The 16,277-nt window shown below is 40.4% G+C and overlaps 1 protein-coding gene across 2 annotated transcripts in view; it reads right to left on the reverse strand.

The window, feature by feature from the left end:
* The window catches only part of LOC126297608 (dnaJ homolog subfamily B member 9-like), a 35,606-nt gene extending 25,300 nt beyond the window's left edge, over positions 1 to 10,306 (reverse strand). Inside the window, exons 1-4 of one of the 2 annotated variants that reach the window (XM_049988609.1) lie at positions 10,177 to 10,306; positions 8,317 to 8,542; positions 5,296 to 5,541; positions 4,925 to 5,160 (exon numbers count right to left, since the gene is read on the reverse strand). In XM_049988609.1, the coding sequence (XP_049844566.1) occupies positions 4,925 to 5,160; positions 5,296 to 5,541; positions 8,317 to 8,323 (489 nt within the window). In that variant the 5' untranslated portion in view covers positions 8,324 to 8,542; positions 10,177 to 10,306. The remainder of the gene's footprint in view (positions 1 to 4,924; positions 5,161 to 5,295; positions 5,542 to 8,316; positions 8,543 to 10,176) is intronic. The other variant, XM_049988610.1, reaches the window with a different exon arrangement.
* Between the last annotated feature and the right edge of the window lie 5,971 nt (positions 10,307 to 16,277).

Genomic DNA, 16,277 nt, shown 5'->3' on the forward strand with positions numbered 1-16,277 from the left:
TTTAAGAGGCAGAGATCGAACTGAGACAGTAAAGTTTCGACGTCTCTGCCTCGGCCATTAAGCATGGTACCATCCTACAAGGGGTTTATGAGCGTTAAAATCTCCCAAAAGTAGGAAAGGTTTAGGGAGTTGATCAATCAGTGCAGTTAATACATTCAGGGATATTGCACAATCTAGAGGAAGATATACATTGCAGACAGTTATTTCCTGCGCCGTCGTCATTCTGACAGCGACCACTTCAAGAGGGGTTTGAAGGAGCACAGGTTCACTACAGACTGAGTTTAGGACATAAACGCAAACTCCACCCGACACTCTATTAGTCACTATGGTTCCTGTAGTATCCCTTATAGCCCGCATTGCCGGGAATCAGGTTTCCTAGAGGGCAATGCAGAAAGTAGGTGTAAAGCTTAAAAGCTGCCATAGCTCAGCCAAGCGGTGGGAAAAAACTGCCGCAATTCCACTGGAGGATGACGTCATCGTGAGACTGGGAAGGCATGGAACATTCTATGGGGCAGTTTATGCCTCAGTGTCACCAGCTGTCACCAACTTTTTGCCTGAGCAGTCTATATCCATTGTGTGTGAGGGTCCAGTGAGATGTAGGTCCTCAGTGGGTACCAAAATCTCCACCTCATCAACAGACGCAGAGCTCGTCGGTAGTGGTGGTGGTGTGGGTGCCACCGCAATTCCCTTGGTCTTGGGCACCTTCTTTTTGGATTTCTCTCGCTGCTCCTTGGGTTTCTCTGGCTGGGAGGACTTCACTGACTGTGTCTCTGGAATTGAGGATGAGCGTGAAGCCCTACAACCAGCTGCTTTTGGGCTCTTCAGCCACTGATGGGTGTCATCTTTCCCACTAGCAGAAACCTGGGAAGGGAGTGACCCAAGGGACCCATTTCTAGCGAGATGAGCCAGAGAAGACCTATACTTTTCTGACTCAGAAGTGTTGACTGATATCGCTGATGGTTGGTAGGGAGGGAGGGAGGGAGGGAGGGAGGGAGGGAGGGAGGGAGGGAGGGGGGGGGCGGCGTGTGTGTTGCTCCAGATGTAGGTGGTGTGGAAGCAACAGGGAGGGAAATGCCCCCCACCATCAAGGGGGCAGGTGTAGTCTTCTGGTTCTGAGAGGCGATAGGAATGCGAGGAACTGATGGGGTGACAATTGTTCTCATAGCGACGGCATAAGAGGAGGTCACAGACACAGGAAAGAGGTGCTCAAATTTCCTCTTAGCCTTAGTGTATGTCAGTCAGTCCAGGGGGTTATATTCCATGATTTTCCTCTCTTTCTGCGAAATCCTGCAGTCTGGTGAGCAAGGAAAATTGTGCTCTCCACAGTTGACACAGATGGGAGGTGGGGCACATGTAGTAGGGGGATGTGATGGACACCCAGAATCTCAACATGTGGCACTGGAAGTACAGCGGGAAGACATATGGCCGAACTTCCAGCACTTAAAGCACCTCATCAGGGGAGGGATGTATGGGTTGACGTCACAACCTACCTTTTTGGGCAATGTGTCACCCTCGAAGGCCAAGATGAAGGCACCGGTGGCAACCAGATTATCCTTCAGACCCTGATGGATGCTCCAGATGAAATGAACACCTCGCCACTCTAAATTGGTATGCAGTTCATGGTCAGACTGCAAAAGAAGGTCCTGGTGGAATACAATACCCCGGACCATATTTAAGCTCTTACGGGGCGTGATGGTTACAGAAACATCCGCCAGCTTATCACAAGCGAGTAATGTCCGTGACTGGGCAGAGGATGCTGTTTTCATCAAGACTGACCCAGAGCACATTTTGGACAAGCCCTCCACCTCCCCCAACTTGTCCTCTAAATGCCCCACAAAAAACTGAGGCTTCATAGACATGAAAAATTCCCCATTAACTCTTGTAAATACAAGGTACTGGGGTGAATAAGCCTCACTGCCATCCTTGACCTGGCATTCCTCCCATGGTGTGATCAGGGAGGGGAATGATTTGGGGTTGTATTTCTTAGCAGTGAAGTTATACTTTGCCCACTTAGAGACTGGTGGTGGCGGACCACTAGCAAGAGATGATGTACTACGCTTCATGGTGTGTCATCTGCCCTGATGCCACCCACTCTGACCAGGTGCCAGGTGCCATCCCCATGGGCGCCACCCAGCCTCAGCAAGGCAGGATGGCCATTGCCAGGAGTCCCAATGCACCAGAGAGATGGGCATCTACTCCATGGCATACGTGGGTAGTTAAGGGCGCATACATCAACAGAGCAATCCCTGTGTTGTCAGGGGGCTACAACCAACAGGGTACATGGTGGCCCCACCTCAACGGACTGGCTACAGTGCTGGATATGAGGTGCTAAGAAGTCCATGGTCATCATCGGCACAGAAAGCGACACTGCATAGTGCATGGTGTAAAATGCACCCAGGAAGGTGTCCTTGCACAAGAGATGGGGAATGAGTGGGACTGCAATGCGATGATGAGAAAGTGGGATAACGATCTCAATGGACGATGACACGATTCACCATTTAAGGCGTCCTTCCCCAATTGGCTCGCTCTTTGGGAAAATATAGAAAGATGGAGGTCAAACCCGACAGGGGACTATCACATAAAGGCTGAAAACATGTGAGACTCCTTTTAGTCACCTCTTACGACAGGCAGGAATACCTCGCACCTGTTCTAACCCCCAGACCCGCAGGGGGGGGGGGGGGGGGGGGGGGGGGACTCCAAGAGATAGTTGTCCCTATGTGAACAGCCACAGTATCTAATGCAGTACTGATCAGAAAAAATGTTAGGGAGGCCCAATGTAGAGACACTATCTAATGCTCATTCAGGGCCAACTCTGTTATTTAAATAGACATGGCAAATATATAAGGTTGAGGATACATTTCAGGGAACAAAGTTTCCTGAAAGGCAACACATATTGTTTCATAAAATGATAGTAGCTTTTCAAGTTACGCTAGGTGGTGAAAATAACCACTACAGTTCTGCTGAATGACAGCTGTGTGTATACCCAGGTGAGGTGGGAAGGATTCAAGATGACAGGTCACATTTTGGCCTCTGCTCACCACCACACATTAAATAGAAACAATACTGACATGTGTAATTTCAATATCATTTGTGGAGGATGGGGGTGGGAGTCTAGTGCTGCTGGATCCACCAGATCTTCAGACTTCTTTCTTGTTTTCTGTCCTCTTTATTTTTATTCTCCTTACAGAGTTTTGTATCTGATTCGAGATGGGATTTTTTTCTTTTTTTTTTTTAGAAGGGGGGGGGGGGGGGTTTGCTGGAGGTATCGGGTTGTGTAATGCTGGTCAAGTTGGAATCTTTTCTGATAGGGGTCTGGAGTTGTCGTCACCAATCTGGTTGCAGTAGAAACAGAGGGGTGGAGAGGATCCTATCCCCCTCACAAATAGATACCATTTAGACAATGACCAAGGCCCATTGTTCAGGGAGATTTGGATGTCTTTATACTTGCTATAGGCATAGAACTCAGAACTTTAAACGGAAGAGGTAAATCATTAATTTTATCTTTTTGAGTAACATAGGTAAGCAAAATTAACAGCTCCATTGCCTGCTTTTTATCTTGTGGACACCTCATTGTTCCAAATTTGCATGCAGTTCTTCATGTGTTTGCAATCTGAGATCATGATGGAAAATTATAGTTTAGACGACATTGAGACTTTTCTGAGGAGAGCTGGTGATAGTAGTATCAAAGATTCTCACAGAAGAGTAATGCCCGAGACTGAGTAGGGGTCACCCATTTAATTTGGATAGGGTAGTTCCACATTTTGCTAACTGAGGTTAGCTCCCCAGAAGTGTTCGTCAACATGTTCATAAAAAAGTCAAGGGATTTGTGATTAAAAAAGCACCAGATTTGTGATGAAAAATCTATGGGTGCGTGATAAAATAGACTGAGTTGAGGTACAAACTAGGTATTGAATCAGATTTCCACCCATGGCACAGCCACGGAAGGAAAAGTCTTGGGTCACACATTTCTCTATTGAAATGATCTGTTCTCTTGAGCCTGCCAATGTCTTGCAGCCATCAGCATGAGAAAGTTTAATCATCTTTATTGCAGATTATCCATCACACAGCTACCCCCTCCAAGCATTAGTTCTCCCCATGGGTGCCACCTAACTGCAACAGCAGCTACCTGGAGGACCTGTGCCACAGACTTGACAGGCACACATTCCTTGGCATGCATGGGCAGTTTTCAGCTCTGGTACACACATTTCCCTGTGTTGACTTGCGTTACAACTGTGCAGGTACCTGATGACCCCGTCACAAAGACTGGCTACCAATCTATGTTTTGTGTATCTAATTTTACACATACACAAAAGATGCTTCAGATAGAATCGCACACTAAGTGGACTGTGCACCACTTAGGGAAACTTCCCTGCATTACCCCCATTAAAAGAGCTTTATTTCTAAGTGGGACTGAAATTGTCCAAAGAGGGGGAGGAGGGTGAAGACTAGAAATAAATAACTTTGATATTTAATATCTTGCCAGTGTCAAGTAAACTTCAACTGGATTTCTAGTTCAGATAGGCAAGGCGGGGAAGAGATTTGGCTGAAGCAGTTTTGAAGGATCTGTCACAGCGTTTACCTTAAGTGAATTTGGGAAACTACTACAGAAAACATAAAAGCGAGATGGTTGGGTTATTCATCAAACCCAGTGACTCCCAATCCAGGGTCTTAACCACTGCTCTATCTTGTACATTGAGAAAAAAAAAGAACGTAGTGACCTTTGAATAAAAAGTTGATAATTTTGTTACACATTTTAAAATTTGCAGTTAATGGGGTTGTTTCAGTCATAGCTGCCAAAATAAAGGTGTCTTTGTCCAGCCAGTACTATTTTCAAACTACTAAATCTAATTGACACTTGCAGCACAGCTACATGGTAAATTATACTTTCTATCTAATTTAGAATCATTGTAACAGGAAACTATACCTCTTCCCATAAGTCATCGAAGCTAAAGAAGTTGTGTGGCTGCTCATGATGAAACATATGTGAATGAGGATTGAAATTAAATGTATGTCTCCCAAAGTCACTTTGGAATAAGTCATCAAAATTGAAATGGTGTGCACCACCTCCACCACCACCACCAGCACCAGCACTTGCAAATGCTGAACTTCCAAACTGGTCATACTTTCGTCTCTTATCTGGGTCAGAGAGAACTTCATAAGCTGTAAAAAGAACAAAGCATCCTCTGGCATTTAAATAAATACAGTAACAACATGATATGGCATATAACAGCAACATACATTTTATTGACTGTTATAGCTGAAATTAGTCAAAAAATTTACTTCATTAAAACAAACCTTGTGCAATTTCTTGAAATTTTGCTTCAGCACCTTTCTCTTTGTTTTTATCAGGATGATACTTAATTGCAAGTTTTCGGAATGCTTTTTTTATCTCTCTGTCTGAAGCAGTCCTCTGGACACCAAGTACTTCATAGTAATCTCTCTCTTTTGCTGTAATTTGTGCTATCAAGGTAAAATGTATGAACGAGGCTAGTGTAAAATACAGCAAAATCTTCTCAGACTTCATGTTTAAGAAGCAGAGCACTGTAAATTGCAAACAAAAATTAATAACTGGTCTCAAATTTTAAATTATTCACAAACATCTCTTAAGACTTACAGTAATGCATTTTCTAATCCAGTGTTTAATGATAAGAGTAATAGTTACTAATTTATTTTCAATAACTTTATTTAACAGTGTCAAATTCATATATTAAGTGGCACTCATTATATGAATGGATATAAGATCATACCACAAAATTAAAGACATAAGGATGTGCATATATTTCTCAAATCTACGAATGTATCATGCACCACACCAGACTTTTTTCTCAGTGCCTGTATTTGCATTTTAAAAACTCAGGGATACATAACACAAGAGCCATCTGGTCAACCTGTTATTTGACTGTGTACGACTAATTACAGAAGTAAGAGTCTAAAGGAGTATCTACAGTCTGTGAGCTTTTACCTTACTACAGTTTACAGTAGTTTTTAAGAGGGCTGTTCTCATTATCATTATGTTCCTTTTCATATATAATATATTTACTTTTTCTTTTGAGATGAATGTGCCATTCCTCACTCATGCTTAGGATTTGATTAATAAAATAACAGCAGCATAATGAGCTGTTAGGTATTATTATGTAACAGTACTTACAAGGCAACTATATTTATCCCCCCCCCCCCAAATCAGCATCCAGTTGACTATTTGAGTATCCCCACACTAATTTCATATACTTTTTGTAATTAAGTTTTCAAAAACTTAAATCCTCTCTTCAGTCAAGAATACTGCTTATGTAATTTGTTGCACGTCTCCAGATTAGTTAACAATGTGATACTGCTTCTTTTGACAAACAATGCAATTATCATGGCTGAAATACATGCAGTGGATGATGTTACTAACATAAAGCATTAACAAAATGAAAATTAATGGGACCTCATAGGAATAGAGGGTTCTGGATGGGTATGGCTTTCCGATTAATGCCTTCAAACATATTAAAAGCTTGAATATATCAGACCACAGTGGGAAACATAGCAATTTTCATCAAAGATGTAAATGTAACTTTGGAATGTACAAGGTGTATTAAAAAGGAAGGACTGTCTTAACAAATTCATTGGCTTCAACAACTTGCAACCAGACTGTCATCTTCCAACCTAACCTTGCTCTTTGACTACAACACAGATAAATATTGTTTAACAAAGACAGTTCTTTGTTGTGAAACTTTTGTTGGGTTTGCCAACTCATACTTTGTCACCTTCCAATTTAACCTAGATGCCAGTCTGCCACCTCGACTTCAAAAAGAGTCCATACAGGTCTACTAGACAACATTCCAAGAACTTGTTCCCTTCAATGGATCACTATCTCCTACAAACCTATATAGGTCTAGTGAACAATGTGACATAAGCCACAATCCACAAAAACTAACTGGCGTACTACCATATAAACAAAAAACCATGAGCAACATTTACAGATGAAACATAATAACCAAATATCCCAGATGCCATCTATGTAACATGTGACAGTACACTTCAAAGAATATACCTAAGGCTCGCATTGTTCACACAACTCCACACTTCTTAACCCTGTTAACTATTTGCATAGTTAATTTCTCTTGGCAAAAAATAAGTTAACCATTCATGACAATAGTTTCTATGTTGTGTAGACAATTCTCAATAGAAATACATAACTTAAAAATGGCACTCATCTGCTCCGATGCACGACAGCAGAAAGGAACAAATAAAAATTTAAAGAACTCATGGAAATCAATTATGCAATATAACAAGTATCATTATTATTACTATGACATCACATTCATTGACTTTGCCAACTCACAGACAAACTTTCATGTTGCAAATTACGTATCAGCTGTTCTCCCAACCTACATATAAAAAATGAAAGCACATAAATATTGTCAGTGTTCTGTTCTACTTCAGTTTCCATACATACGGTATCACATATCACAACATTATTACAGCAGGTATAAAGCCCGATGTCCAGTAACGCTAGGTGGAACTGACCAGTACAAGATTGAAAATTAATCAACAATCTACACACCAGAATCTAACAGCACATCGTGATTGAGTTCTTCTATACATAGTCACAGAGAGTTTTAGTTGTTATTATACCATAAAGAGACAGAATAAAAAGTGCAAAAACAGCTCTTGTTTGGAGCTTCTCTAATTCCCCCCCCCCCCCCCCCCCACACACACACAAATTGATAACTCTAATGGTAAGGACACATACTGCAAAATAATAAAATCAGAACATTTCCAAACTAATTGTAGAAAAAGATAGGTATTACATTCCATTTTCAATGGTAGGAGCAAGCAATGGCTTCTTCAAATCATTGTGTCCTGGTGACAGTTTCACAATAAAAATACTTTTGAATGTGGTCTCTCACTTGCTTTTGCAATTAGTAATTTTAGCAGACAGGAAAATAAATTGCTTTTTCTTAATAATCTCATAAATGTGCAGCACTTAAGCATAAAAAACTAAGCTATGGATCTTGCTGAGGTCTCAGAAAAACAATAGTCACTCAGCACAGAGAACAATTGAGTATTTTACAAGCTTAATAGTGTTAAAATAATACTAAACATTAGCTGTCTTTGTCAACTTCTGACATCCTTCCTCATGCATTACCACCTCCTGTCTATAAATATCATTAAAAGTTTCTTGGGTTCTTTCTGTCACATACCAGAAGAAGAAAAATGAGGCCCTTAAACATCAAAGCTCTACTTTTACTTATTATGACGGTATAAAACAGTACCAGTACTGGTAGAAGTGTTAACATACATGATCTGTAGAGCAGCTAAAAGCCAACATACCCAACATCCTAAACTAGTAACGTTGCATCTGAGGTGATCTATGTTAGCACTACTGCCATTACTGTTACATCCTACTGTAATGCTTTCATTGGTAAGTTTGCACATTCTTTTTGCCTTTTGTAGACACATCTGATGATTTGTCAGTTCAAAACTGGTCACAAAATAAATGAAAAGTTTGGGTACCAAAGACCGTTTTGGATTCCAAGAACTTCCTAAACCAGATTACCTGAAAAAGTGTGCATTGTAATGAGTAACACTGTTCATTTATAAGAAAATTAGCAGGGACAATTTACAAACTGACAGAGTTGAAAAACAATAGCCAAATTACTGAATGTATTAGAAAGATACCACTAACCACATAAATGATGCAACACATGGGAAAATAACAGCTTCACCTTGCAACAATGAAATAAATACAGTATGCAAAGCAGGAGAGTTCTTCAAAATTAAAATGACATCCTTAATACATTTATAACATCAAAAAGTACAAGAGGAGAGCAAATTCGATGAAAGAGGAAAAGTCTGCATACACTTACAGAGCACTTCAGACCACTTATACACATTTGAGATAACGGAAGCCAATGAGAACATCAATTTGTCTTAAATTCAGTGGAAAAAAAACAATATTATTTTTCTGTTACTCAAAAACTTCCGAGTTGGTATTTTTTTTTCATAATGATACCCTATCTAAACAATCATGTGAATTAAACCTTAAAACGACATACGCTGCAACAAGTTATGGAAATAGTTCAGATATCAAAATGATGTGACTCACTATGTCAAGGTAGTAAATGAATCACATAATCAATACATATAAATTAAAAGAATGCCATACAAACAAACTTTGTGGATTGAGAGATGCTTTAGTGACCAACAATGACATTAAATCAAGGGAGTTATTTATTGAGACTAACAATATGACAGGACAGTGGATATTAGTTATTTATCACACTCTGTTGACAGATAACAAGCTCAGATGGACTACTGAGTAAAACAATGTGTATGTAAGGAACTGTCTCAGTCTTTGTGACATTGTAACCCATGTATCAGAAAGTTGCCCAGAGTCATTCTCAATTTGAAGGCATTAAAGGAAACAAGGCTGGATGACATTGGGGCTTATGTAAACATTGAAATGACTGCTACTTTGTATTTAACAATGCAGTTTAAAATGTAAAACGAAATCAAAATGAAACCACAGAGGAGGTGGGGGAGGATTGCACCAGTCCAACCAAATGGCTAATGTTGTAGAAAAATAAATGAACTATGTTACAAAAAAATCAATAGATTACCTTTGAAAGGGGATGACGTTAACGTTCACACATGATGAAGTTAAACAGTTATACAAAATCAATTAAACTGTTCGCTAAACTTCCAGGAGAATATATTTGATACTAATTTGTCTTTGTATATACAACAGGTGGTGAGATTTCATCAAACTCGTAACAATCATTTTTCGTAAGAAACGATGATGTGAGACTAGCACTTGCTGTTGGCAGAAAGAAATAACCTGCTTTATATTTCTCGAGGGCACGTTCTTCCTGCCTTAGCACTGCTTATAGTACACCTACTAATGCTGCAAGTACAAGCTGTCACTTCGATCAAAACACGCAATGCAGTTTATTTATTTTTTTGACGTACCGTCAGCTGCCTCAGAAGTACGTCTGATACAGTTTATTCCTAATTACATTGTATCGAGCGTGTTACAAATTTATACACTACTATTATTGTCACCACGCAACAGTACTCACGAAGGTGTTTCCCGTTCACCTTTAGTTGCTCCTAGTAATCTAGAGACGGATTACGATGTTATTACAGTACAACAAGAATACACTGCTTCACGTAAAACGTTACTTAACTTACCTACTTTCTCCTACTGTCACTTTCACATAGTATATTCGTCGCGACAGCACGTACTGAACTGTGGGACAGCATTCGATTTTAATAACCTTCAGATACGCATATGATGCAATAGTTTAATCCGAGTATACCTCAAGCGACCAATAGCGGCTGGGTGTTGTGGACCAATCAAATCGCTCTTCATCAGCAACAAAGGTCAGCTGAAGATACTTCTGCAGCATGCGGATTGCAATGCGCATGCTCGCCAGGTACGCGGTACTTTTGAAGTGTTATGTTTCACATTAACTTACCGGTAGGTTGAAACTGTTTAGCGCACAAAGTTTCCAACACGGATACTTGCACCTGGTAAAGAGCGTTCCTTCACTTGAACTATTCGAGCACGTTTCAAGGTCTCATACACGGTTTTAACCCAGCACCATCTCCCCTTTTTCCTCCCGAGTTTCGGAACAGTATCTTTTTTTGTGTTATTCCGTCAGTTACTGGAAATTAGTTTTAAAGAATATTATCATAATAATTCATATAATTATTTCTCATTTACACGAATTACGCACTGAGTGGTTGTCGCCTTTTGTAAAGATCAGTTTCCTGGCCACATGACAGAATAGGAATTTCCACACACCACCCGCACATTTGTTGGAACTGTAACATTTAGTTTTTCGTATGTGGCTTTATGCTATAGGAACAATAACATTTAGTTTTTCGTGTTTACTATAATGTGGCTTTATACTATAGGTACAATACCTTGTAACTACAAGCTTGTATGCTTTTGGTTAGATGTAAGAAATGAGAAGTGTTATCGTGAGTCATGTATGACGTTTGCATTCAAGTTGAGGAAGGGGAATATCAGACCCATCGAAGGAAACAGTGCAGAAAAACAATATTTTATGAATAAACTACACCCAGCCATCTATCTTATCAGTCATTAGGCTTTTCTCAGGTGCAGAATACGCTGAATGAAATGTTCTCGAACAAGTCAGCCAAAATTTGCTTTACCGAAGAACTGATATCTTTAAAAAGACAGAAAAGGAGACTGGAGTGGTAATAATTGTTAGCAATCAGTACGAGCCTTGGTTACGACAACTTTGGACAAGGTAATACGGTCTACACCTAATATCTAATACTTCAAAAAACAGTAACTAGAACTCTTCAATGAGATTGATGCGCCAAGAGGTTTTTCTTTCTTTTTTAGCATTTAACCAGCGCTACAGTGGCTACTTTGTTAATCATAGTGATCTTGACAGCAGAAAAAAACATAAAATGAGACTCAAAACAGGTACACATTGACACTAGAGGTAATTAATAAAGGTGAGGTACAAGATGGGATTACGCACAGATGGCGGAGTCCCATGTACGTGAGAAAGGTATTAATTTCATGATATTTGCTTCCTGACAGTCAGAAAGGATTGAATCGACATCATAGCTTGCCCACTTAACACATAAAACTGTGCCTTTTATGAAAAAATCTGATGATTGACACGGTGTAAGACCTTAGCAAAGCCACAAAATTCCAATAAGAGACATCCTTCTGTTCATGGATTCTAACGCCGGCCGCGGTGGTCTAGCGGTTCTAGGCGCTCAGCCCGGAGCCGCGCCACTGCTACGGTCGTAGGTCCGAATCCTGCTTCGGGCATGGATATGTGTGATGTCCTTAGGTTAGTTAGGTTTAAGTAGTTCTAAGTTCTAGGGGACTGATGACCATAGATGTTAAGTCCCATAGTGCTCAGAGCCATTTGAACCATGGATTCTAATATTTGGTCGGCAAATGAGAAGGGTCTGCAAATTCAACATGTGCATCACGGTATGTCGGTAACGTAATGCAGCTCCGTGGCATTCTGCTGCATGTCCATTATTTGCAGAACAATATTTTACCTGCCTGCGATCTTACGCTCCGCCACTATCATGTCCTTCCATTCTCGATGTAAAGAGCTGTGATCACATTTTTGTGCTTGACTTTTTCAAGAAACGGCCTGGTCGAATACCTCCTTGTTCTACACGAGCCTCTCCTCATCCTAACACACGATATACAGGTGCTGAAATAAACAATTATAATAGTGACAATATATTTGTCACAATATCAATATTTGGCAAATACCAATATTTTTTGCAGGCACACACTGGCCGCTTGCTGCCGCCGATGATGCTGCTGGCGGAATATTGGCGCTGGCGCTGCTCAGGCATTTGATAGTATGAAATGCTATTCCACACGTAGTCCCCGGTCTCGGGAGCCCATTGGCCGAAAGGTGTCGACACTCAAACGCTATTGAGCCGCCACCCCCCCCCCCCCCCCCCCCAAAAAAAAAGACACTAGGACAGGGGAGAGGGGGAGGGAGCGACACAGAGGGTCCAGAGACAGACAAAACCCAATTATGCAAGAGAGCAATTAATTAAGTTGATATCTTATCACTGGTCGTGAGTGAAGATCGAAAATTAGATAAAAATTTCCTGGTAACCGCCCTGTCATACTACTTATGTCAGCACACTAATGTGAGAATGTGAAACCTAATGGGACTGTAGGAATGAGGTTTTAGCTAAATTTTGAACCAAACGTACAAAAAACTTAAGCTTAGTATTCTGGTTATGGAGACATATGGTGATTCCTGTTATTGAAGTCTCATTCTTTGCTTCAAGGAGATAGTGAAGAAGAATCAGTACTTGCTTGCACCTCATGACCCCTCCATTAGAAAATGTCTAAATAAATTTGCAGTCTACTTGCAGAGAGTAACAATCATTGTGGGCAGGAACATGAATGACATAACATCATTTCAATCCTTGTTCCAAGGGTACATATACGTTTATGTTGATCAACGGTGGGGTCTAGAAAGAGACTATACTTCTGTATCGTAACGAAGTGCATACTATTTTCCTTCTCATCAAACTTGCTTGTTAATACAATCTCGTTTGTCTTTTCACACGCTGGCACGTCACGTATTCAATATAACACTTCTCCTAATTCACTTAACTCTTGGGATTAACCTTGCCTTCTTTTATGCTCGTCATTATTTGCACAGTTCATATTTATCTCCTTACCCGGCGTTGCTCCCCATGCACTGCTATGATATGTAGTTCGTAATCGCTCTCTGGAATTTAGTTCGGTTTGGTTCTGTTTAAATCTGAGTAACGGCTGTACTTCTTTGCTCTTACTTGCGAGAGTTCGATTCAAGTCCACCTCAGTCTTAAGCGACAACTGCTCAACCGTTGCCGTGAGGACCTGTAGTGAATCCACGACCTTGCTCAGTTCCTCGCCTCGCTGTTGCAGGATACGATCATGCCATGGCTCTTGCAGGCAAACGCTCTGTCTACTCTTTATTTCCTTCCGAGAGAACTTCTCGTTCTTTTTCAGGGTCAACTGAAACTATATCAGATCATGATCCTAAATCATTGTCATTCGATTTTCAAGTCAATTTCTTAATTCCCTGTTGATTGACCAATTCCAAGCCCGTCTTAATTGCAGTTACTTTTTACATAATGTCTTCTGTGGTATGTCAATTTTCCTCGATGAAAGCTTCTAATCTGGCAGTTTGACTGTCAAGGCTTGCTCTCTGTCGTTCTAACTTATTTTTAATGCTCGTAGTCTGTTCGTGCACACCCACATTCAGAGCCTTGAATTTCTATATTACGAGCGATTAGAAAGCATTGAAGTCGAAAATGGATGCAAGCCCCTTCTTCCCTGCAAAACACTTGGTATAAGAATACAAGAGAGAACATTCTACGCGCAAAAGAACATTCTCTGACGAGGTTGTCAACTTCATATGAATAAAAAATTCGAAGTATATCCTCTGACAAGCTCGTTCTTTCTCTGTACCTCCCTTCCTCCTTGAGATAGTTCTCGGTATGTGTTGTGTACTGCGTCCTGCACAGTACACGCGCATAATCACACATTTCGTTCAACTTGCACAAACGGGCAATCTCTTTAATGTACAAGTATGGAACTGGCATCAGTGTGTTCCGGAAGAATTGCACTATCTTTCGACTTTAGTTTTACGTGAAGCAACAAATTACTAAGACGACTACGGACTGTTTACGAAAATGAATCTGACTATGTTACCGAATTTTCGATATGCGGGAAACATTTCTGTTACTGGAGTTAGGTGAACACGTTATCTTAACGAAATCTTAAGATTACTTCACGTCTTAATCCAACCTAACTCTGTCAGGGTTTTCTAACACGTGATAATTTTGGTTAAGAGTGGCGCAAAATGGTCCGCTCGCGCGTCAAGTACTTCAGCAGTCGCCCGTGCAGTTTTGTTACGAGAGACGGACCGATAGGTTTGTCATAAACCCGTTATTAATCTGATCTGCCTACTTATTTTAACACAGCAAAATATGAGATTTATGTTGTGAGAAAACATGATGATGAACATCTGAAAACATTAGTAACACTGTTGTCTGGTGTATACCTATGTCTTTTCTTACACCAGTCTGAAAACCTGAGTCTGCTAAATAGCACAAAAATGTTTTCATTTTTGCTTCATTTGAAATGTCGCTCTCTTTTCTTTCAGTATTTATTAGGGCTACATTTATTTTTTGCCTTCCCGAGCAAGATCAATACTGCCATTTTTACTAAAAAAAATCGGTAAAACTTAATCCCAGCAGAACTTATTCAGCACGAAATATGCTGCAGAGCTCACTTCAAAGACGGAGAATGTTCTATCACATTGGGAAACTTCTCTAGTTTTATTCATACAAAATTGGAGAATGTTCTCCGTGTTGAGCAGCTTCCTCCACCCTTTTACTTAAGCTGAGAACATTCTCACGTGGAGTATATTCTCTGACTCACTTCATTCATGCAATCCTGAGAACGTTCTCCGAAAGTTCGAGAATAAAGTACATTCTCTTTTTATTAACACCGTTCACAGGGTCGTATGAACAAAAAGGTGAACATTCCCCAGAGGAGATTTGAAAAGTAAGTGAACATTCTCTTAGTAAGTTCTCAATTTTACATGAATAAAAATACGGAAATATAATTTACTTGAGTCTCGCAGTCACTGTCACTGCATGCATATATCTCCTCCACTGAATTTTCCGAAACAGCTTCTTTCCGCCATGCTGAAGTCTGTTGTAGGTCCTCACATCAGCCGTCTGTAGATTCTGTAATGGCGTCATTAAACTTGGAGCAATGCCACACCCTTCGCCTCCTAAAATTATACCATTACAACGGTTCTCGCTTAGTATCTGGCGTACATCACAGTTCCTTCACGTCCTAGCGTCATGTTCAGACCGAGGCCCTGAAGCATTGACACTACACTATATAGTGAACATTTCACTCTAATCACATGGCACCTGCATATTGATGCTAGATAAGTCCTTTCGGTTAATATATTCGTCTCCTTGTACAGAAGATTTCATGATTTGGTATGTGCGTACAATTGAGGGCCCCCACCGGACATGGAAACCGATATCTTGATTGCCATTTAAGTTTCTGTCAAACCAGATCTGCAAGAGTGCTCTTTAGATAACACGATGAAGAACATCTGAAAATGTGACACAGTTTTCTGATGTATATGTAAGTCTTTTCCCACACCAGTCTCAAAAACTGGGTCTGCTAAACAGCGCAAAATTATTTTCATTTTCGATTTGTTTGGAAGGATGTCCCCTCTTCTGTCGTGATTTTCAGGATGTTATTCGGCATTTAAATTATGTTTTCATTGCTAAACTTGTATGGGCATAAACTACTGCAGTTTTCTCTCTTCAGTATTTATTTGGAGCAACGAATACCTTTTTTGGCTTCAGAACAACATAAATTCTGCCATTTTTACTACAAAAAACTCTGTGAAACATAACCCAACAGAACTTACTCAGGTCGAAGTTTGCGACAGAGCTCACTTCAAAAAATGGAGAACTTTCTCCTCTTGTGAGAAACTTCTCTATTTTATTCATATAAAATCGGAGAATGTTCTTCACGTGGAGCACTTCTCCCACTTTTTTTACTCAAGCTGAGAACATTCTCAAGCGAAAACTCTCTTTATTCGTACAAGCCCGAGAATATATTCCGAAATTATGAGAATAAAATACATTCTTCGTTTTATTCATATGACCCATTGTACCATATGCCCTGCCTATACCTGCTGCGGTTGGTCGGTTGATTTCAAAGCTGCTCCCTCCAT

This window comes from Schistocerca gregaria, chromosome X, assembly GCF_023897955.1.
Source record: "Schistocerca gregaria isolate iqSchGreg1 chromosome X, iqSchGreg1.2, whole genome shotgun sequence".
Classification (NCBI taxonomy): Eukaryota; Metazoa; Arthropoda; class Insecta; order Orthoptera; family Acrididae; genus Schistocerca; species Schistocerca gregaria.